Genomic DNA, 24,587 nt, shown 5'->3' on the forward strand with positions numbered 1-24,587 from the left:
TTGATTATGGGTACCTAGGTGAATGGCTTCTGAGATACTGAATAATTTATAAGTAATTTATAAACACTTCCTTAGGTTAACTGCATATTCTCATCAAATGGTTAAAAAAGAAAACAAAACAATTTGGTATCATGAGCACACAGGGAAAGTAGTATCAACTGTATGCGTCTCTGAGCTTCTTGCCTTAGTTGTAAGGTCTGACTCTTAGCTTCTTACTCTGTTTCAGGATAGCATTCAATATGCCCTCAAACCTGTTCAGAACCAAAAAATGGCTGCTTAGCCCTCTTTTTTGTTTGTTTGGCTTGTTCTTAGGGGGAAGTAGTGAAGGAACAGAGAGGGGTCATCAAATGAACAAAGTATATTCACTCCAGCAGTGCCAGTGTGAGACCAAAGGTCACAATAAGGGATAATCATTCAGTATTGTTCTAATTTCTGTTGGGGGGCTTAGCTCTCCACTGGCCCTCCTCTAAGACTGTTATATCAGAATGCAGGTGCAGAACTTATCTCCAATCTACTAGTTTCCTCTTTTAGAGGAGTGAAAGGCTTTATTAGTCTCTGCTTGGCAACTGTCTTAGGAAGACCATTTTAATTAAAGCAGAAATCAAAATAATTCTCTGACTAGGTCTTATCAGCACAATGATCCTTGGTCCACTGTATATTTTAAACAAGAACATTACCTGAACCTCAAACATAATGGAATGTCATTTTCCTTCTTTCTCAGAGATAAAAATAGAAATGTTTCTGTACAGTTTTAATGCAGAGCCTGACACATGCTTTATCTTTTCTCATCCTTCATGGTTATTACGCTATCAGAGAGAAAACTATTCAAAACCGTGCCCTTGTTACCTACTTCTTTTCACCAAATGCTTAAAGCACTTTCCTGATAAAGTGTTAAACAATTTTCAAAGTATTTCATAAATACCTGTGTACTTCTGAGGTGAAATGGCTAAATGGCTGGTGTTTTGCTCTAAGAGTTAACAAGAAAATGCTATCCAAGCATCCCAACTGATTAAGAAAATCAATGCTACTCAAAAAGAATTCCTTAAAAGAAATGGTCACTATTGATGGTTTATTTTTATTAAACTTGTTTTTAGTGATGTCAATAGGAATTCTTTCCAAGTTGTATTGTGTTAGTATGTATGTATGCTGTTTATTATGTATATTCGTTCTGTGGGTATTTATAATTACTATTTTTACAACTTCTGCATTGGAAGTTTAATACAAACCAAAACTGAATTGCCTGGGCTACTAAAAGAAAAGTGCCCTTCATCATGAACAAACCAAAGTACTTCTCTAGTTGCTTACCATTCTGATTACTATTGCTGATAGTGCCATCTTCTTTCTCAGACTGGCTGTTACTACTGTTTGAGGCAGTTGGGGGAGGGGACGGTGCTCGACTAGAGGCAGCACTTTCACTTTCATCTAGAAGACGATCCATATAATCCCTTAAAATTAAGTGAAATAAAAGTTACTTTCTTATATTAAAAAAAGCTGAAAATTAAAATTGAGGTTAAATTTAGAAAGCTTTATTAAATATGTCCTAATTTTCACTTACATTCATTCCAGTGCCTCATCTACCCCACCAGGATCTGAACATTTAAATGGAAAGCTCCTTTTGGTTACATGTTTGTTGGAAAAATGTATAAGGGCTTTAAGCTAGCAAATTTTAGATACCTATAGGAAGTTTTAAAACTTTTAAAACTATAGGCAAGTGCTCAGAGTGGCCCAATTAAAATCAGTGGTTCTGTAAGTGAAGAGAGGGATGGTACCAATCAGAAGTACAGAACAATTTCTGCACAAAGAAAGACTGAAATTTTAAAGCTCCTAACGACTATGTGATGGCTATAGCAACACCTGGAAGACAAATCAGGGCCTACCAGTGAATCACTTCCCTGAACTTTCCTGGGTATCTTCTGTTATTACCTTTCTGCTAGATCTGAGCCATAAAAGGCTAAATTCCTGAGCTTATCTGCTGGCTTTGTCTGCCAGCATACCATTAGAGGTGAACTCACTTCTTCCCTAAGTTATTCCTGAACTATATGGCATGGGAGGACAGCTGTATTAAGTGACTTTGGGTTGGGGTTAGAAGAGCTGGGCTAAAATACTTATCTCTGAGGTTTAGTGTCTTTACCTAGAACATCATGTATGTATCTACCACACAGAGTTGTTGCACAAGACGTGTGTAGGGAAGTGTTTTTGTAAACTATGAAGTGCTATTAAGTCATTAGAATAAAGGTCAGCAAACTATGGCTTGTGGGCTGGTCACCAGTTTTGTGAATAGTATTTTGATGGGACATAGCCACATCCACTCATTTACATAGTATCTATGACTGCTTTTGCACAACAGCAGAGCTGGGTGGTTGCAAGAGAACCAAAGGCCCGCAAAGCCAAAAATATTTACTCTAGCTCTTTAGGGAGAAACTCTGCTGATACCAGTGCTGGACTCATGCCCCAAAGGCAGGAATTTTAATCTTTTTGTTCACCACTGCAGCACCTGTGCCTAAGTTGTGCATGGCACAGAATAGAAGCTCAAAAAAAAAAAAAAAAAAACCATAAAGCCATTACTTTAAAATTCCCTCAGAATAATTGTAATAGAAATACTAAGACAAATCCTTAGAATTTCTGAACAGGTAAGTAAGAATGTGTGTAAGAAGGAAACAGTGGAAAGGCTTAGGATTTTACTGAAAGTGTGGCAATAGTCTACAACAAACTATTAACTGTAGCTATAATATCAAACTACATGATCACACTGTCCCCTGGGATATGAGGATATAATAAATATAGGGACTTGAAGCTTTCAACAGTCTGAGGTACAAAACACATATCAAAGAAATGTATATAACCATGAGCTAATCAATTTACCATTCTAGGCCTCATTTTCCTTGCCTATGAATAGAATTAAATAGTGTTTTAGTCCCCCCTCCAGCTTTATGCCATTTATCATAATTCCAGAACAATTATGTAACAAATTTGAAGCACATGGAAATACAAATGAGTATGAATGCAAAGGAATTTCAGAGGCTAGGACTAATAAGAACAGATGATACATGATGAGGAATTGTTGGAAATAAATTTGGTATGGTAGGGATGGATAATGGAGGATGTGAAAAGCCAAGCAAAGGAAGCTAGAATTGACTAGATACTGCAATGATACTGTAAAAGAATTATCGTTTCTTAAGGATTAATGGCATCCACAATGAGTAAGGAAGAAGAGTCAGGTGGGCCATCCAGGAGGTCGGAGTAGCATTCAGATAACCAGAGTTATGATGGGTTAACTTTTACTTTAAAAAAAAAAAAAATTATTTGCAAGGCTGTTACAGTAAAAGTCTCTAATTCGCATATGGCTACCAGTTCTTCCAGGTATTAACTAGAGAAAATCTGCAGGAAGATCTTTGCAAAGGTTGTTTATAAGGCATAAAAATGGCAAATGTGCTTCATTCTGGTGAACAAATGGAAGGTAAAAATATAACAGAAAAATGAACAAATAACTTTCAGGACAATGTGCTCTAACTATGGATTTTGACTAAAAAAGGAAGATGAAAAAACTCAAATTTCTGTCTTATAACAATAACAATGTTTTGTGCACTGGAAATGCAACTAAAAACAGGAGGAGGTCCTGAAAGCAAACTGAAAAGAATCTCCATGTTTATAGAAAACCACAATTTCTCCCTGTTTGGGCAATAATTATAGTCTGGTCACAGCTTCTTATAGAAGATGTAGCACAGCTAAAAGGGATAAATAGGAATAAAACATTACAGTTCTGTCAGTTAAAAAAAAACAACAAAACTTTATGAAACACCTACAGGGGACATAACTGAAGCCTACAAAAACCACCATATTCTCGCCTAGGGGGACAAAAACCCATTTGTTCACTTCCTACCATTATACCAGGGGACCACTGTAAAAATCTTAAAGCATGAAAAAAGAGATAATATGGGATTACTTTTAACTGCAGCTACTCCACCTACTGAATACTTAACCTTAAGAGGAATCAAGGTTACAGATATAAGGATCTTCAAAAAGTTTCCAGAAGCTATGGAGAGATTATTAAAGAAACTCAAATGTTTGGCAGCACATCCCTACCTAACCTGTTGAGCTTGACAGCACAGAGGACCAACTAAGCCAGCCCACAACACTTCCCTTGGTGATGCTTTCTGAAAGAGAAAACTGGATGAACCATGGGTCTGACCCAGCATGGCAATTCTTATGTTCTTACTGCTGGTGACGACAGATTGCCTGTAGTTCGTGTGTGAACATTATTTCTGAAATGGGTGAAAAAAATGAAAGATGTTACTATTGCTTTTCCCTATAGAATAGCTTGAAAACTGACTATTTTAAGATATACTCTGAAGACTAGACCGCTGTATCTAGTTCTACATCATTATACCTCAATATTACCAATAAATCACCAAGAAAAAAATTAACTATAAATTTATAACATTAAGCAATTAGATAAAATTTGGAATACTATGTATGAAATTCTACTCTAGCCATCATGAGCTTTGAATAATGGGGGATGAGGCACAGAGTCCAATGTCCCATGATTTCCAGGGGCAATCATACCCATTTATTCCCTTTTAGATAATTCTGCTTTGGATTTTAGAGTGTTTAATTCTCCAGGGAAGTGACCAGCAGAGACACCTGTAAATGAACATGACCAAGAAACAGTCTAGCCTAGGAGTTTGCAAAGCACAGTCAAATATGCATATAAGCACTTCTTTCAAAGGCAGTTATTTGGCCCACCCTAAGAACTTTATTGGTACACAATGATCAAATGAAGTTACAACTTAGCATTTTTTTTATTCTGTAAACAGCAGGAAATAATCAAGGATAGAATGGTAAAGTTTAATTCCAGCATTTTAGAGCAACTCAACGAGAGACAAAAGGTTCATTCAATACTCTATGTACTTAAGTAACAAATTACCAGTGGCAGCAGGGACAGTTTTTTTCCAAAGCTAGACTGAATGAGGCTAAGAGATTTGGTGCATGGTGACTGGTACAGGCATACAAGGCATTTTGCATGAAGACTACATATAATAACAATTCGTACTCCCGATTTCACTGGGAGTAAGCTAAAGTTGCAGGACTAATTATTAAATATTTCTGTTAGGGGAAAGGTTTCAGGAAATCTGGGAAAAGGGAAGTCACCATGGACATGTTCTCTCCTCTTTAAAAAACTTGGTAACAAGAAAATGAAATTTGACCTGATTTATTATCTCTATGTCTTTTCCCTTTTATATCATCTATACCCAAATCTTATTTTGGTTCCTGAGATCAAAAATAGACGGGACAAAAAAAAATACTAATTTCCATTCCTTTTTAAAGGGCCTCTATTAGGCATACCGTATAGCTTTTGAAAAGAGTCTTTTTCCTATTCTCACTGTGCTCACAGTATTATTAGATTAAAACTGCGTGCTTATACTGAATGGAACAGAAATTAACAAAAACATGCTTTAACAGCTGTTATGATCCATTTCCTTTCCTGGAAACATACTCTAGTATTTGCTTTGAGGTATTTATTGTCTCAAGCAATATGAATTGTAGTTTATGTTTTGTAAGACACTGATAAGTCTAAATGCCCTATGAAAATATGTCTAAGTGGATAAATTTAAACTATTGTAAACTTTTATCCTACTGGAAAATGAAGATACTAAAAATTACAATTTTCTCAAGAAAAAATTCAATAGCAAAAATATATATATGACTCAACAGAAAAAATAAACTCACGTTACACCAGGATGAAGATTATATTTCTTTTTTCCAAACCGTGTTTGCTGAGCAAAGAAATCGTAACGTTCAGATTTTTTCCACATATAATAGAATGCTACACATTCACCAACTGACCTTGTTCGAACCTATAAGAAACAAAACACTTGTTTTTAAGAATCATCTCTTCCTTAAAGAAGTTATTTCATGAAAAATATTTGAAGTCTGAAAATAAATTTGTATGTACCTTACGTAATATATAATACATTGTATAAAATACAACACTGCAGCAGCTTTGTTAAAAGCTACTCTTTCCAAACTCCCATTGAGAGAAATAATACACTGGCAACAAATCTTCAGATATTCAGCATTACACTTTTTAAAAAACTATCATCTTAATTTACTATAAACACTCCTCTATTGAAAATATCTGGAAGTGGTATCTGAGCTAAAATTGTTATAAACAGTCTGCAAATACTTTTACTCACAGGGTACCTAGGGAGTCTACCTTTAAATTCCCATTTAAAAGATTCTCTTAGTAGTTCCACCAGTGACCCAGACTCAGTTATTTTATTGTCTAGAAAGGCTGAGAATATTCCACAGTGAGCTGAAAAGTATTATAATAATGCCAATTCTAATTTGTTGTTCACTAAGTTACTCCAGTAACTGTGCTCTATTTGTGTGAATAAATGATTCCCCTTCCATAAACGTTCAGCACCAATGGGACTGGCAAATGATGTGGACAACTTCCCTCTTTTTGCTACTTGGCTTGGAGAGCTGTGGTAGGGTTGATATATGTAATAAAGTACTGGGAGTTTAAAAGAAAAAAGCTACTATCTGCATGAGTGTTGGGATGTAAGACCATATTGCTTTAAACCCATAAACCCATAAATTTCTAATCCTGAAGTAGGTATCCTATAGGACTGATTGCACCTAAAGTCAATTTGATGATGTCCTCATTTCACTACCTGACATACATTTTTCTTTCTTCCCTTATGCTTGCACTTTACAAATTTGGCCCATCTTGCTCTAAGACTGAAAGCTATCAACGCTTTTTTTTTTTTAATAATCTCAAGCTCTTTTTCTGCCTCCTTTAGAATCTAATTTCTATATAGACATAAGCCAAGTCAACTGTACTTTACTGAAAGCAAAAATTGGAAATAAGTTCTTACTCCCTAAAAAAAAGGGATTCCTTGGGGCTGCTAGCTATCATACTAGCTTATCACTCCAGGAGTCCCCTCCATAGATAATCCAGCATGGTTTGGTTAATATAGTGTTTTAATCCAAGCAGGAATGCTAGAAAACTCTCATCCCAAAATGTTGCTCTATTCAACCATGAAACAATTTATTTTTTTGTTTTTCACAATCAGAAACATACATGTCCAGGCATTACTATAATGCACTGCTTTCACAGAATATTCCCTATGCTGGAGGTAATCAGATGATTTGGACACAACATTAAGGGGTAGGATCCATTTTGACACCAATTCTAAGACTCAAAATTTCTTATTAGTAGTTGTGTCTGATGTCAAATACCAAAATGCAACAAGATAATCAAGAATAAACTAGTTAGGGGCACCTGGGTGGCTCAGCTGACTGAACATCCGACTCTTGATTTCAGCTCAGCTCATGATCTCAGGGTTGTGGGATCAAGCACCATGTCAAGCTCCGCACTGGATGTGGAGCCTGCTTAAGATTCTCTCTTCTCCCCCACCCCTACTCTCGCTCTCTCAAAATAAACAAATAAACTAGTTAATGCACAACAAAATTAAGAAAAATAAACTCACAGGATTTATAAGCAACTATTTACAGAACATAAAATATTCAAATTAAGTGGACACCAATCACATCCAGAAGTATAAAAAGAAGAATGTGGTGACAGACTATTTAGAACTCAATCAACACCATCCTAGACAAGCCATCACTTGAAACTTAGATGCCATCTTTAAGGAAACATGTAAAGCCACACTCCTTGTCATTTCTTTTTGCTAAAAATGTGATATTTTTATAAACCGAGAAATTAGTTCATTTCCTCCATTTAAACTCTGAGATTTTAATTTTGCACATCCTAATTTCCCACAGAAACAACACATTTTTCTATTCTATATAATTGTATAGTTCCTATTAAAAATCTAACCTGATTTTATTTTTAAGAGAATTAAACCTAAAAATAAATCTGGAAGTAATTATGAAGTTCTTTTGGGTATACACTGACACTGTAAAATTGGTATTAATATGGAATAAATGAATCATGTTAAATAAAATTGTCAAATTATAAAATTATAATGTATAATAAAGCTAATTTATTGAGATATTCTTCTGGAAAATTAAATTTTAATTAAAGCCAAATTACATATTAAGTATCTGATTTTAGACTTAAATGTAGAGATATTTTAATTGTAAATAACGTCATGTTAAAAACATTTTAAAGTTTCAAATTATTTGTAACACCAGTCCTTTAAAAAATCTGTCACAAGTTTGTGGAAAAAGCCTTAAGTAATTACACTGTATACACACATCCCACCCAGAAGTTGATTAACATTTCTGCAAATCAGTCCAAACTTAAAGGCTCCTAATATCATGCACTGAAAACAGTCACTGCTAAACAGATCCCAGAAAATCTAGGCAAGTTTATAATTCCCTAAAAATCAATATATTAAAACATTATAGAACTGTTAACATTTGAAAGTAATAAAGATATAAGATGATCTGGGTTAACTAATTATCTTTTTATAAAAGAGAAAACATTACCATTACTTACTTTATTAGCCTGAATCAAATGAAAATCCTTTCCATAGGCCTTTAGCCCTTGTTCAAAATTTCTACACTCTTCTTCTGTCCAAACAGATAATTCCTCTGACAAAATGAGGGAGAAAACTATTAAAGCAATTTTCCCCTAAATATTGCATAAATAGTTATAAATAAAAATGTAAATAACGATAAGGGAAGTATTTTACTCCTGAGCTCTATTATTGATGGCTGCAAAGGATGAAGTGACAAAAATTCTGTATTTAATAAAATTTTGGATGATTTGGTCCCTAATTCTTCAACCTTACCTTGGACCACTTTCTCCTTTATGACCTAACTATACTAGCCACCTTTCAATTCCTTAAATTCACTATGTTCTCACTTTAGATTTTGTGATGCTGTTCCCTTTGTCTAGAATCATTTTCTGCCTCACCCCCTTTTCACCTAATTTGTTTACATTCTAGCAAAAATACCACTTTGTTCTATAAACTTTGCCTAACAGCCTCACTCTTTCCCCAAATTAGGTTAAGTCCTATTGCAATAAATTTGAAGTATACCCTCTAATTCTCCTTGGAAGAACTCATAACTATTTTTCAGCTTCCCTACCTAGCCTCTAAGCACCGTGAGGGCAGGACTCTGTTTACAATTATGTCCTCAGAACTTAGCAGGTCCTCCAATTTTTGTTGAATGAATAAGTATCTTGTTTGCTATGTTATGTTATATAATAGTGTTCTTAGTGAAGCAGGGTAGGAGCCAGTTTAGAGTAAAAAAACTGGATTTATTTTAGTTATGACTTCACTGCTTATAAATTATGTTTGCCCCAGCAAAGGTACTTCAGTTCAGAGACCTCAGTCTCATCATTTTTGAAAGTAACAACTGTCACACTCCAGAGTTCATAGGGCTATTATTAACAAGATCAAATAAGAAAATATTTAATAAAAATGCCTTGAAATTGAAAGGCATTATGTATTTTTAATTGCCTTATTTTCCCATAAAAAACAGCCTTAATCCCATTTCCCATAATGCTTGTGTAATATACAAGTTATTTAACAAGTTACAAGTTACTTATTATTCAGCAAATATTTACTGATTTCAGAAAGATCAGTATTATTATTAAACTTAGGATATACCTACGTAGACTGAAGATCTTAAGCTTATTTTCTGCTAAGTCATGAAAACAAAAATGCATTATTTACGTTTACCTCTAGCCGCTTTTACATTAAATCGTAATCTTCTCAATGCTTCTTCTGTGTCAAAATTGCATTTAACCAACTCATATAATGCCTAGAAAAATAAAAGGCATCAGTATGTGACCCAGACTATGAAAAGTTCAAGGCTACAATTTCTTAAAAAAGTAAAAGCTTTTCCTGAATCCAGTATTTCTTTTCATCATTTCTGGAAGACAAATAATTCTAGTGAATGAAACACAGAGAGCACTAAAGAACAACAAATTCAATCCTGATAATTAACACTTCTAAATGCTTAAAAACAGGATAAGCAAATACTCTAACTTGGAAGCCATAGTACCTGAGAAATTTAAAAATGAAAAAAACTATTTTATAAAATTCACAAAATCCTTCTTTTTGGCTTTTTGTGGTTCCTATTCTAATTTAAAACAAATCAGAAAGAAAAGCATTGATGAAAAAAGGTTAAAAAAAAAAGATAATGCTGTTTTTAGGTTCACAGTAGGCACTGGTCTACTATATCCCTGATAACTTCATTCCAGGTATATATTCCCTAGGTGGTGATATCTACACATTCTTAGGGATATCCAAAGGAACTTCAAAAATCCTAATAAGAAGTATATACAGGCAAAATGAGATACCATTTTTGTTTATTTTAGCTGAAATCATACTAATGAAGCGAGCGTATACGCTAGGTCTTTCAGATTCCCTGTGATGACAGTATAGGAATTTTGGTGGCTAGAATAATAACAGTGAATGTGACAGCATTTACATCTATAAATGTAAATATATAAAAATATATATGGTTAATTTATTTTGGGAAAACTTTTATTTCTGTTTTAAAACTGAACTATATAGTATAGAACTGTATTACATTAGCTCCAGGTGTACAACATCATGACTGGACAACTGTACACATTACGCTATGCTCACCACAGGGGTCACCATACAAGGCTATCACAATACCACTGACTATATTCCCTATGCTGTACCTTTCCTCCCCATGACTTATTCATCCCATAATGAAACAGTTACTTCTTACTCATATACCTGTTCATTGTCTTTTATGTGAGATCCTTCAGGAATTGCTTCTACACCTTTCTCATCACCTGTTCTTCTAGATGCATCCTTAAGAAATACAATCACTTTATCTTCCGGTAAGTACTCAGGGTCCCACAGGAGCTGATCATCATTTTCATACACTAAAGTAGTAAAACATAATGTTAAAAAAAATGCCAAAAATTGTTCAAGTTTGTGTTAAACCACTCTCACTGACCAAATAACTCACACTTAGGAGCCAAAATGTTGATTATCAAGAGGTAAAATGTGGTCCTAGTATTTGTCTAACTTTGTTCTTGGACCATATTTATAGCCTAAGTGATTTAAGCAATCTGAACAGAGAAATACCATTTGATAGCTCTTTTACAGCAAAGCTAAGATGACTTAGCTTGAGTTTACCAAGTCCAAGCTCTTTTCGTTTGAAAAGTACCACCACCTCTTACTATCTGTATGACCTTGGGCAAGTTACTTCCCTGCTCTCTGCCTCATCTGCAAAATTGGGATAACAACACTATCATATACAGGGTTGTAAAGATTTAAAGCACTTTGGAACAATTCTGGCACATATTAAGGTTCAATGGATGCTAGCTAAAATTATTAATTTTTGAAATAGGAGGTCTAAAGGAATGTGCACCAAATGTCAACATGGTTTATTTCTTGGTGGTTAAGATTGGGATCATTTTTCTTACTTTCATATATTTTTCTATGAAGCTTAAAAATGCATTATAATGAACATAAATCATTTTCATAAAACAAGAGTCTTTCTTAAAAAAAAAGCATTTAGCTTTCATCAGAATTTCCATTAGAACAAGATTAAAGCCTCAGTGCCATCACAATTTTAAAAGTGAAAGGAAAGGAGGAAAGCCTAAGATGAAAGCCTTGTGCAATTCAATGACAGGTAGATGGAAATGTAGACAATATTAAGGAATACTCACAAGACAGAAAAAATACCAGAAACGTGGCACCATTGCAGCTAGGGGAAGAAAAGGTTTCAAGGAGTACTAGACTGGTTAAATGCTGTTAAATGGCCAGTATGAAAACTGAAACAGGTACGCTGGCTTTACTAACAAGGAGGGGAATGTTTCAAGAGCTGTTTTTGTGCAGAGACGGACGCCCAGACCACACTGGAGATGACTGAAGAGTAAATGGAAGGGGAAGAAAGAAAGGAGAGAATTCTTGAAAAGTTCGGTTGTAAGGGAGGACATGGGGGTAGCAGCCAGTGAGGAAGTATAGTTGAAGAAAGTTTCTGGTTTTGTTGGGTTTTTAAACACAGGAGACAATGATTTAAATGCCAATAGGAAGGAGCCAGCTGAAGAAAAACTGTGAATTTAAGAGATAGAGGATAACAGTGTCAAAGTTCTTTGTGTTATAAAAAAGGAATTAGCAGCTAATTAAGCATCTCCAGTGTATCAGGCACTACGTTAGGTGTTTTCATATAAATTATCTTGTCTCACACTCCACCCCAACTACACACATACACTTTAAAATATCCTTCTACCTTTCTGTTCCCCAAAATAAATACTCTTCAAAGTACAAGGACAGAGGGAAAGATGGCAGAGGAGTAGGGGACCCTGTTCCAACCTGTCCCTTGAACTGAGCTGGATACCCACCAGACCACTCTGAACACCCACGAAATCAGCCTGAGATGTAAGAAGATATATCTGGATCTCTACAAACAGAATATCGCAGGCAGTTACTTTCGACGTATGAATTGGGGAGCCATAATTCCCCAGGCACATATCCGAAGATAAATGGAAGGGGGAGGGAGCTGTGGGGATCCTACACCGCCAGTGAGCAATAGCCTCCTGTGCTGGGGACGGGGCACAGACTCACAGACTGGTAGCGGCGGGGAAAGGACTTCAGGGCAGCCCCCAGGGTGGAAACCTGGAGCGGTGGGGTCGCGCACGTGAACTGGGGACAGCTGGTGGTTTTAGAAGCACAAAGGGCAGAGACATGCCCCGACCTGGAGACGAGGACTGGGAGTGCTGCGGAGGGGCTCACACCCCAGGACGCTGCAGTTTATAGCAGCACAGACAGAAACAGAGAGTGTGGCCTGGAGAGCTCAATGAAGACTGTGATCTCTCTGTTCTGAGGCAGACGGAAATGGTCTCTTCTGCTCTCTCAGAAGAGATGCAGAAAGCCACCAAGGAAAGCCACCAGAGAACAAAAGCCCCCAAAAACGAGTTTTCACTGAGCCCATCCCCCTCCACAGCATGGCAGGGCAACTCTGCCCAAACAGCGCTGTCTGAGTAACAGTGCAGTAGGCCCCTCCCCCAGAAGACAGGCTGGGAGAACAAGAGGCCAACAACACTAAGGTCCCTATAAGACAGGGGCATCTTGCTTGGGTCGTGGTCAATAATCTGGACTCTGTACATTGCCTCCACCACCCCTCAACAGAAGGACTAGGAGGAGGAACCCTCAAAATAGGAAAGATTCAGAGACTGTGACTTCTGCCACAGATTTACAAATGGATACAGATATAACCAAGATGTCGGAAATGGACTTCAGGGTAACAGTTATGAAGACAATAGCTAGAATGGAGAAACTGATTAATAGCAACATAGAGTCTCTAAGGGCAGAAATGAAAGCTGAACTGGCAGAACTTAAAAATGCAATCTAATCTAGATACTCTGTTAGGGTAAACAAGGCAGAAGAACGAATTAGTGATCTAGAAGACCAATTGATAGACAAGAAGGGAAAAGAGGCGGCTTGGGAGAAACAGCTCAAAATCCATGAAAACAGAATCAGAGAAGTAAGTGACACCATGAAATGTTCCAATGTCAGAATTATTGGGATCCCTGAGGAGGTGAAGAGAGAGGAATAGAAGATATATTTGAGCAAATCGTAGCTGAGAACTTCCCTAATCTGGGGAATGAAACTGACAACCTGAATAGGCCAATAACCAGTAATGAGATAGAAGGAGTGACCAAAAACCTCCTAAAAAACAAGAGTCCAGGGCCTGATGGATTCCCTGGGGAATTCTCCCAAACATTCAAAGAAATAATACTATTCTCCTGAAGCTGTTTCAAAAAAACAGAAACAGAAGGAAAGCTTCCAGACTCATTCTATGAGGCCAGCATTACCTTAATCCCCAAACTAGGCAAAGACCCCATCAAATCGGAGAATTTCAGACCAATATCCCTGATCAGTATGGATTCCAAAATTCTCCACAAAATCCTAGCTAATAGGATCCAACAATACATTAAAAGGATCATCCACCACAGCCAAGTGGGATTTATCCCCGGATGCAAGGGTGGTTCAACATTCGCAATTAATGTGATAGAACACATTAATAAGAGGAGGGAGAAGAACCATATGGTCCTCTCAACTGATGCAGAAAAAGCATCTGACAAAATATAGCATCCTTTCCTGATTAAAACTCTTCAGAGTATAGGGATAGAGGGAACATTCCTCAAGTTCATAAAATCCATCTATGAAAAACCCACAGCGAATATCATCCTCAATGGGGAAAAGCTGAGAGCCTTTCCCTTAAAATCAGGAACACGACAAGGATGCCCACTCTCGCCACTATTGTTCAATATAGTACTAGAAGCCCTAGCAACAGCAATCAGACAACAAAAAGAAATAAAAGGTATTCAAACTGGCAAAGAAGAAGTCAAACTCTCTCTTTGCAGATGACATGATACTTTATGTGGAAAATCCAAGACTCCACCCCCAAATTACTAAAACTCATACAGCAATTCAGTAATGTGGCAGGATACAAAATCAATACACAGAAATCAGCTGCTTTCTTATCTCAAACTAACAATGCAACTGTAGAAAGAGAAATTAGAGAATCGATTCAATTTACAAAGCACCAAAAACCGTAAGATACCTTGGAATAAACCTAACCAAAGAGGTAAAGGATCTATACTCTAGGAACTACAGAACACTCATGAAAGAAATTGAAAACACAAAAAGATGGAAAAACATTCCATGCTCATGGATCAGAAGAATAAACATTGTTAAAATGTCTATGCTACCCAGAGCAATCTATACCTTCAATGCCAACCCGATCAAAATTCCAATGACATTTTTCAAAGTGCTGGAACAAACAATCCGAAAATTTGTATGGAATCAGAAAAGACCCCGAATCGCCAAGGAAATGTTGAAAAAGAAAAACAAAGCTGGGGGCATCACGTTGTCCGATTTCAAGCTATATTACAAAACTGTGATCACCAAGACAGCATGGTACTGGCACAAAAACAGACATATAGACCAATGGAACAGAACAGAGAGCCCAGAAATGGACCCTCAACTCTATGGTCAAATAATCTTCGACAAAGCAGGAAAAAATATGCAATGGAAAAAAGACAGTCTCTTCAATAAATGGTGCTGGGAAAATTGGACAGCCACATGCAGAAGAATTAAACTCGACCATTCTCTAACACCATACACAAATATAAACTCAAAATGGATAAAGACCTCAATGTGAGACAGGAATCCATCAAAATCCTAGAGGAGAACATAGGCAGTAACCTCTTGACATAGACCACAGCAACTTCTTTCAAGATACATCTCCAAAGGCAAGTGGAACAAAAGCAAAAATGAACTTCTGGGACTTCATCAGGATAAAAACCTTCTGCACAGCAAAGGAAACAGTCAACAAAACAAAGAGGCAACCCAAAGAATGGGAGACAATATTTGCAACTGACACTACAAAGGGCTGATATCCAAGATCTATAAAGAACTTCCCAAACTCAACACCCAAAAAACAAGTAAGTCAAAAAATGGGCAGAAGACATGAACAGACATTTCTCCAAAGAAGACATACAAATGGCTAACAGACACATGAAAAAATGTTTATCATCATTAGCCATCAGGGAAATTCAAATCAAAACCACACTGAGATAACATCTTACACACCAGTAAGAATGGCAAAAATTGACATGGCAAGAAACAGCGAATGTTGGAGAGGTTGTGGAGAAAGGGGAACCCTCTTACACTGTCGGTGGGAATGCAAATTGGTACAGCAACTTTGGAAAACAGTCTGGACATTCCTCAAAAAATTAAAAATAGAGCTACCCTATGACCCAGCAATTGCTCTACTGGGTATTTACCCCAAAAGCACAGATGTAGTGAAAAGAAGGGCCATATGCACCCCAATGTTCAGAGCAGCAATGTCCACAATAGCCAAACTGTGGAAAGAGCAGAGATGCCCTTCAACAGATGAATGGATAAAGATGATGTGGTCCATATATACAATGGAATATTATTTAGCCATCAGAAAGGATGAATACCCAATTTTTACATCAACATGGATGGGACTGGAGGAGATTATTATCACTTATTTATGGGACATAAGGAATAGAATGAAGGACATTAGGAGAAGGAAGGGAAAAATGAAGGGGGGGAAATCGGAGGGGGAGATGAACCATGAGAGACTATGGACTCTGAGAAACAAACTGAGGGTTTTAGAGGGGAGGGGGAAGGGGGAATGGGTTAGCCCAGTGATGGGTATATTAAGGAGGGCACGTATTGCATGGAGCACTGGGTGTTATACGAAAATAATGAATCATGGAACACTACATCAAAAACTAATGAGGTACTGTATGGTGACTAACATAATAAAATAAAACAAAAAAAGAAAAAAGTACAAGGACAATCTAGAAAATCTTCTGTAGTAAACCTCATCCCTTTTCTAACCTGCTGGTACAATCCTCGTCAAACTCTAAATTGTAAATATAATAAAACTGCCATGATAAAGTGAATCTGGATACACTACTGATTTTTGTTCTCTGCTTAGCCTCTCTTCACCGAAGGGGGGAGACTACAGTTTTTATGTTCTTGAGACTGATGGGTAGAGGGTGGACAAGGCCTTACAAGGAAGCCCTAAGAAACATGGAAGGTGGGTCCCTGAGTCCTCAGTGTTGTCCCACTTAAATATCCCTATATTGGACTTAGGAAACCTGGAAGATATTTCTGGAATTATTCTGTAGGTTTCAGATAGCCACAGGATACAGATATCCTATTTAAGCTAAGTACACAAACATCAGCAGATGGCGCCAAATGACAAGCCAGACCCCTAGAATTATGACAAGACAACCAGACAGGCTGACCCTGAGAATACACCTCATTTTATACAATTACAACATACTGAAAAATAACCCTGGATAAGAACAATTAGCATTTCCACAAAGAATAAACCACACTGCCTTTACTGGTTTCAGAAAGAGATCAAATTATTTTCCACTTAAGTTTCACTCTAAATAAAATATGAATTTTGACTGTGCTCTAAATAAAACAGGCAACACAGTTGATTTTTATTAAGTGTCTGTTGTAGAACAACTAAATGCCAAGAAATCAGAATATCAGAACACCACCACTATGGTAAAATACACTAAACTACAGAAGACAAAGAACATCTAATGAAGAGAAAAGCTCTATAAAAGCAACCAAAAAAACAAATACCCTTTATTATAATTACATAAAATGACTTGAACATGATGGATTTCAAAAGATCATAATCACTGAAGTGTAGTAACATCCTCTGAAACTACTGCTTTCTAAATGAATTACAAAGCCTAAATATTAGAATCTTTAAAAAGCAAAAACAAATATATGATGGTGGATACAATTTACGTGATTATAAATATGTGAGCGTTCAGAAGACAGGAGCGCGTGGGTTAGCTAGGGAAGTGCTTACTATGGCATTTTAAGTAACATATGAAGCTTGTCAAATAAGCAAAATGGGTTGTCAAAATAATTCAACAAAGTTCACTAGGTGTGTGTGGTGGTGGGGGACTAATGCAGAAAGCTGAGAAACCACCACCAAAAACCACAAACTTCTGCAATCTGGGAAATTAATTCCCAGTGAATTACTTTGTATTTGTTAACTTTCAGTTTTAGTAAAAAAAAAAAAAAAAAAAAGTTATTCTATTTTTAATGCCCAAGTAAAAATTCAATCTAATCAATATATTATGAGGATGAAAATGCAGATCTGTAATCAGCTATGGTGTAACAATGAGGTTTACAACAAAAATTCCCACAGTCTTAAAAGGTCACAGTATCATTAATAACCTACATTTTAAGTTGTCGTGCTGAGCTTTTCCTACGTATAAGCTGTATGAACTGCCTTTTCAACATTATCATCATCAACTAAGGATAACGCATGCATACGTTTTCAGTAAGTAACTTAAGAATCAGTAATTTGTCAAGTGTTCCTTAGAAACGACAATTTACATGGTCCTTTGCTATTCACTGCTTCCTAATTCCTAGCCATCATTTCCTTACTCTAAAACTCCGTCATGCAAGCATGAAAATTCGACCGGGAAATACCTTAGCTCCTTTCTCTTGACCTTCATCCCTATAGATAGCCCAACTAATTCTCAATCAATCTAGTCCAGAGTTCTCAACTTCAGCAGTACTGACACTTTGGGCAGATCTTAGCTGGGGGGGGGGGGGGGGGGGGGCTCTTTTTGATCTAGGATGTTTATCAGCGTTATATTCAGTCTTATCACAAAAGCTGCAGTGTTCAGTTTAGTACATGAAAGAAACAAAACACACACGGAACTGAAAAATCATGCTTTTCATCTACTCAACACTTTCTTTGGGAATTAAATCCTTTCCATCTGTTCTGAGTGGGGCTGACACCCTGAAGCCCCGAGAACAGATAAATGAGCCAAGGCAAGCCAGAACACTCACTCTTCTCTCTGGTCACAGTAATTACTTCTGGCTGAGTATGACTCAAGCTAAGTCAATAGAGGTTTTCTCTAGGACTTGTGCTGGAGCAAAGATGGATGCCGAAGTTCTCATTTTTGTTGGTTCTCTAGCTACAAGGACAGTGTAAAGTCAAGCCAGGAGCTCCCAGTAGCCATCTTAGCTTGTCTGGCAATAAAGAGATCGGAAAGGGGAGGAGGGACAGATGATATAATAATAACCCCCAAATCCAGTTATATCTGAAGCCACCCAGAACCTTCCAGTTAAGCAATAGACTCTTTTTTGCTGAAGCTAACTGAACTGGATTTTTGCCATTTGTAAGTAAAACAGCATAAACTGGTGCTTTCTGAAAATCTGAATAATAATAAAACCTAAATAATGGGTAAGATTAATCATCCATTGAACATTAAGGCCTCTCACTGAGCACTTACTATGTGCCAGACACTATGTGGTTAAAGCTACACCTAAAAATATAACATGTAAATCCTCATGACAGGCTCTGTAAATAAATGCTCTTTTATAGCTATTTTATAGAGGAGAAAAGGAAGTTAAGTAAACATGTCCAAGGCCAAATGCCTATGTACTGATCAAAGTTTAATGACTCCATATCAGTTCTGTTAACATTATTCTGCACCTACCTAATAACTCAGCCACCAAATGTTAGTACTGAGTACCTATGTAACAGAATCATACTAGGTATTAAGGATACAAAAATGAATAAAGAAATGATTATAATATACTGTGCTGAGTATGTGCTAATTTACAAAAATTTATGAAAACGTTAATTGTGTAGTTGAGATTGTGTAATAAAGTTCAAAGGAAAAGGACTCAAACACAACTGTAACAAATCTTGTTTATATAATTGTTTGAAAAAGAAGTGATAACTGATGAGGAATATATAAGCTGCATGGAGTCTAGTAAAAAAGAAATCAGGTATCAGAGAGAAAAAAATTTATCAATGTCTTTCCAGGATACTCAGTAATAGGGTTTCCTTGTATCAATGAAAAAATTCTAATCCATTTGTGTCAAATAATTCCTACAGTGAAGGTATAAAGTGTATTAGTTTTGTGGCATTTTTATCAAAATCACTCAAACCAAATGCTCTCCCTTTTGAATGTGTGCTCACCAAACCAGCGAAAAATACCTTGCAAACTTTATCCTTTAAGGGAAAGAATGCACTAATCATCAGTATCCCTTTAACAGTTGTTTTCCAATGGTGTAGTTTACATAAGTTTCACATGAGTTTGGTTTGTGTGCACCACCGTAAGTGGTGACAAATTCTGGGTATCATGACAAAAGTCTGAATTCCTAGAAATATAAAACTGAGGAAAGTCCCTCTACCACAGTGGCCCCTCCAATGCAGTATCAGCCTGCTAAATCTAGTCTGATCCTCACACAATCTAAAATGCTTAAGTTTACACGGTGAGAAAGCTTCATAGATCACACCTTTCCTGAAAAAAAATATTATGTATAACTGCTCTCTAAAATTATAATCAAACTGAAAGCAACAAACCAAAATTTAAAACAGTGAAAATCAGAGATCTTGATTATTTACTTACTGTGATATCTGACAATACAAACATAAAAAAACGTATTAAGAGGTAAGTAAAACTACCTTTAGCTCTAACACTAACCTGCCACATATAAAACCAAGATATTTTCCTACCCACCTACAAAATACAAAATTTTCTAAGATAGACACTATTATTTTTCATAGTCAAAACTTTTAGAAAATTTCATAAATTAGAACTAATGTCTAACTTTTGGTTCTTTAGTGGGAGCAAGAACTTAATGGTGAACATGTGCTAATCATTGTACAGCATATGAGCGAAGCATAATATTTAAAATTCAATTACAAAAATAAATACAAATGACAATGGTTCACTTATTTTTGCACACAATTACACTATAATGACAAAACATATACAGAGAATTTCACTATATAACAAAGTCACTCCATATTGATACCTTTAGTGTTCCTCTATATTGCAGGAATTAACTTGAAAGTGAGCACAAGTTATTACTGGTGTGTTAAAACATTTTTGCATCACTAGAATTTACTGGCCTGTGGTGTTCCCTTAACTGCCTCTATTTACTGCTTCCCTGAAAGCAGGTACAAACTTAATATATAAAGGAAGTTTTTGGAGAGACTACTAAAAGGGAAACAAAAGAATTCTACAACTCTGAAAGGCTCTGCATATGTAAACTGAAATGTGAAGAGGACAACTGAAATAAATGAAGAAAGATTTCTAGCACTGAGTGATCTCATACTACACATAAACTCATTAAAAACACATACAGAAAATTCTTTCTGGACCTCACCCAAAGGGAATAATCTGAAACAGACTTAAGTCCTCAAGTATTTTATGTTACTGGAAGTTTAAGTATGACTTACCTTACTATTTTTAGATAAAATGATGGCAAAATTATGTAAAATATAAATATAGAAGTTGTTTTATAACAACTTTATAACAAGTTGGAGAAATTATTTTACAAATAAATATCAAAGTACTCAATTTTAGTAATATTAAAAGTTTCAACACTTAAAGTAAGCTTTTTATATCATTGTTTGAGTTTTTTTAAACCTAACAGCTTCCCTTGACATAAAGTAACCTTTTAAATTTAAATTATACAGGTTATAAAAGGGTATATTTAAAATATGAAAAAAAATAAAAAGCTGGGATGTTTTATGTATCAAAAAGGCATTCATTTTTTTCTTTCTAGATTTCTATGGACAAACTGAACAAACAGTAAACATATTTCTTCTTACAGAAATAATGAAGAGTCCTCTTTCATCAATCAGTGGGGTAACAAATTGTCATGATCTTATTCCATTATAAAGTAACAGTTCATCACTTCAAAAGCATGAATGCAAGCTGTATAACTTTATTAATAACCCACCTTTTTCATTTTCTTTGTATCTACAAATGCCAACTGGAATCTCTGCTTGAAACATGGAGCCCACCATAATCTCCTATTTAAAAATAACATGACACATTAGTAAGATCTAGTAACACAGATTTTATATCCATTTTCTAGCTTTACCATCTTCCTGGGTAAACTTGTTCATGGTTTCTCTGTCATAAAAGACACAACCAATTAACTACCTCAGAGGAGTATTGTGAGGATGAATGAGTTAATAATAGATAAGAGCTTGGATATGATTGGATGAAAACGTTAGTAATAATGGGGTATAGTGCAATATACACAATGAATACAAACTCTACTTCAAAATATGGAGAAAAAGAAATAAAAATGAATTCTTATAATTCAATTAATAAGATAATTGCAAACACCCTGAAAAACAGAAAATGAAATTCGGGTACTTTAAGATATTTATAGTCTAAACTATGGACAGTGGGTCAGCATCATCAAAGTCACCTGGGAAATTGTTAGAAATGTAAATGCTCAGGTTCTACCTGAGACCTACTGAACCAGAAACTCTGACTCAGCAAGTAGTGTTTCAACAAGCTGTTGGGTGATTCCAACATACACTTCAGTCTGAGAACCACAGACTTGAGGTAAAGAAAGTAACAAAAAGGGTTTGTATAAAGCTCAGTAGAGGCGAAATGGATGAAACTCCAAATGGATAAGCAGGTTAGTGCCTGATCTTCACAAAACAATACAAAATGAAAAAAGTAACCTCCCCGAAACATAACTAAATTTTATTTTAGGAAATGTGGTCATCAAATCTATATAGTCAAATCACAGATCAGAGGAAACTGGTTGTTCAGAAAGATAATGAGATCACCATTGATGAGATATTACAAAACAGAGGGACCAAGATTACACTGACCCTCCTTTATCTGGTGGCTAAATGTTAAGAATAAATTTACTGCATTTTCAAAATGAAGATGTAGGCAGGAAAGGTACAAGTTTAAGGTAACAGTTTAACAGTTTAAATAACAGTTGAGGTTCGCCTGGGTGGTGCAGTCAGTTAAGCATCCGACTCTTGGTTTCGGTTCAGGTTGCGATCTCAGGGTCGTGAGATCAAGCCCCGTTGTCAGGCTCTGCCCAGAGACTGCTTGAGATTATCTCTCCCTCTGCTCCTCCAGGCCGTGTGCTCTCTCTCTCAAATTAATTAATTCATTAATTAAAAAATAACAGTTTAAATAATTCTTAGGATTTGAAAAGTTCCTCTCTCCTTTTTGTCAATCTGACAGTAGGATCTCATTTTATCTAGTATAACTCCAAAGACATCCTTTCTACGTAATTAATTTATTGCTACAACTATAAAAGAAAACCAGTCAATTTTCTAAAAAGAATATCACAAATTCTCCCTATTCTTACAGGAGAACTCTATCTCTTTCACTATAAAAAAAAGAGTACCCTACCATCACTTCTTGTGCCTCTTTTTACTCACCAATGCCTACTAGACAATAGACCAGTCATCAACCCTCCCTGTCTGAGGCACTTCTAAAAATATAGATACCTAGATCCATTCCAGACCAGTTAAATTAGAATCTCTGGAAGAAGGAGGCCCTGGTAATCAGGACTTAAAAGTTCTCCAAGTGATTCTAACATGGAAGCAGGCTTGAGAGCTTCCGGACTAGTATAAAGATAAGATGCTTCCTTTTTCCTATTGAGTTTAGAACACTTCTTTTTACCTGCTGATTTGTTCTGTAGGGAAGGGAAGGGAAACAGCAATTAGGAGTATTATGTACCAAGTGTCATACGTATAATTTTCATTAAATCCTCACCAACTTCGACAAGGCTAAAATTTTTATTCCCGTATCATACCTGAGATGACACTCAAAAAAAATTAATTTCCTCAGAAATGCACTATTAGTAAGTTCTGAGGCTACAACCTGGACTCAAATTTGATTTCAAAGCTGTCTCCTCTACCCCAGTTTCTAGAAAAATTCAGTTTCTTACAAGCCTTAGAAGATGAATCTGAATCTTGACAATTTTTACTACAACAAAATCATACTAAAACAAACAGTCTGGATTTACTGTGGCCTGTTTTATTACATAATTTTCCTGGGAAGGGAATAGTCCCCCATGTTCTCCCTCCTCTGAGCTTCTGTTCATTAAAAATAATAATTCAACACTTACTCCAATATTCTCTTGTACACTTCAGACACAAAAACAATTTAAGTTGAAGAGAAAGTTTATGAGAACAGCTTAAAAGGTATATAAACTTGAATATATGGTTAGAAAGTAACAGTTGAAGGTAACTTCTAAGGTTTTTAGCTTTTTTCCTAATTTCTGCATGGTGTAGGAATCAGAAAAAAACTGGAGTAAAGAACGCTTGCCCAAATGGGCATAAATAGTGGATAACTCTGTGATCCTTGTTTTTAGTCTTTAGCCTCATCATTCATTCATCATTCACTCAAATTAATTAACACACACTGCACTGAGCTAACCTTCCCTCCTTACCACTCTAACCCACACCTTCCTTTACCATTCTAACACACTGAGAGATGTCTCTTTTTTGTCTATACATATTTTTAAAAATTTAAATTCAATTAATTAACATATAATGTATTACCGGTTTCAGAGGTAGAGGTCAGTGATTCATGAGCTGCATATAACATGCTCATTTTATCACGTGCCCTCCTTAATATTCATCACCTAGTTACCCCATCCCCTCACCTTCCTTCCCTCCAGCAACCCTCAGTTTGTTTCTTATGATTAAAAATCTCTTTTGGTTTGTCTCCCTCCCTGACTTCATCTTGTTTTATTGTTTCCTCTCTTCCCCAATGCTCCTCTGTTTTGTTTCTTAAATTCCACATTTCAGTCAGATCATATAATTGTCTTTCTCTGACTTATTTCACTTAGCATAATATACTAAGATGTCTCTCTCTTCTAAACATCTCCTTGGAAATCCAGAAATGGATCAATTCTGGCAAAAGCCCACAATCCTTGGGTAGCCCAGTCCGAGTTCATTTGAATACTTCATTATTCCAATGGAAACTCTATGAGATATTCTCTTATTTTAATTAGCAAGGGTGTCAGCTCTTTTTTAAGTTTGCCCCAGACATCGCAAACCAAAAAAAAAATTTTTTTTTTTTAAAGATTTTATTTATTTGTGAGAGAGAGAGAGAGGGAGAGCACAAACGGGGGAGTGGCAGGCTAAGCAAGGAGCCCGATGCGGGACTCGATCCCAGGACCCTGGGATCATGACCTGAAGACAGACGCTGAACTGATGGAGCCACCCAGGTGTCTCCCAAACCAAAACACTTTAAACCACCACCACCACCACCACCACCAACAAAAAAGCCATTGTGA

The 24,587-nt window shown here is 36.1% G+C and overlaps 1 protein-coding gene across 5 annotated transcripts in view; it reads right to left on the minus strand.

Moving 5' to 3' along the window:
* MIER1 (MIER1 transcriptional regulator) overlaps positions 1-24,587 on the minus strand; it is a 61,375-nt gene that overhangs the window by 2,785 nt on the left and 34,003 nt on the right. For all 5 annotated transcript variants that reach the window (XM_028102372.2, XM_028102373.2, XM_028102377.2 and 2 more), the window contains 6 exons: positions 21,258-21,330; positions 10,689-10,840; positions 9,657-9,738; positions 8,468-8,562; positions 5,728-5,855; positions 1,306-1,445 (listed from right to left, as the gene is read on the minus strand). In XM_028102372.2, the coding sequence (XP_027958173.2) occupies positions 1,306-1,445; positions 5,728-5,855; positions 8,468-8,562; positions 9,657-9,738; positions 10,689-10,840; positions 21,258-21,330 (670 nt within the window). The remainder of the gene's footprint in view (positions 1-1,305; positions 1,446-5,727; positions 5,856-8,467; positions 8,563-9,656; positions 9,739-10,688; positions 10,841-21,257; positions 21,331-24,587) is intronic.

The sequence above is a fragment of the Eumetopias jubatus genome, unplaced genomic scaffold (genome assembly GCF_037043125.1).
Source record: "Eumetopias jubatus isolate StellerSeaLion01/CBP00866 unplaced genomic scaffold, mEumJub1_p1.0 scaffold_4, whole genome shotgun sequence".
NCBI lineage: Eukaryota > Metazoa > Chordata > Mammalia > Carnivora > Otariidae > Eumetopias > Eumetopias jubatus.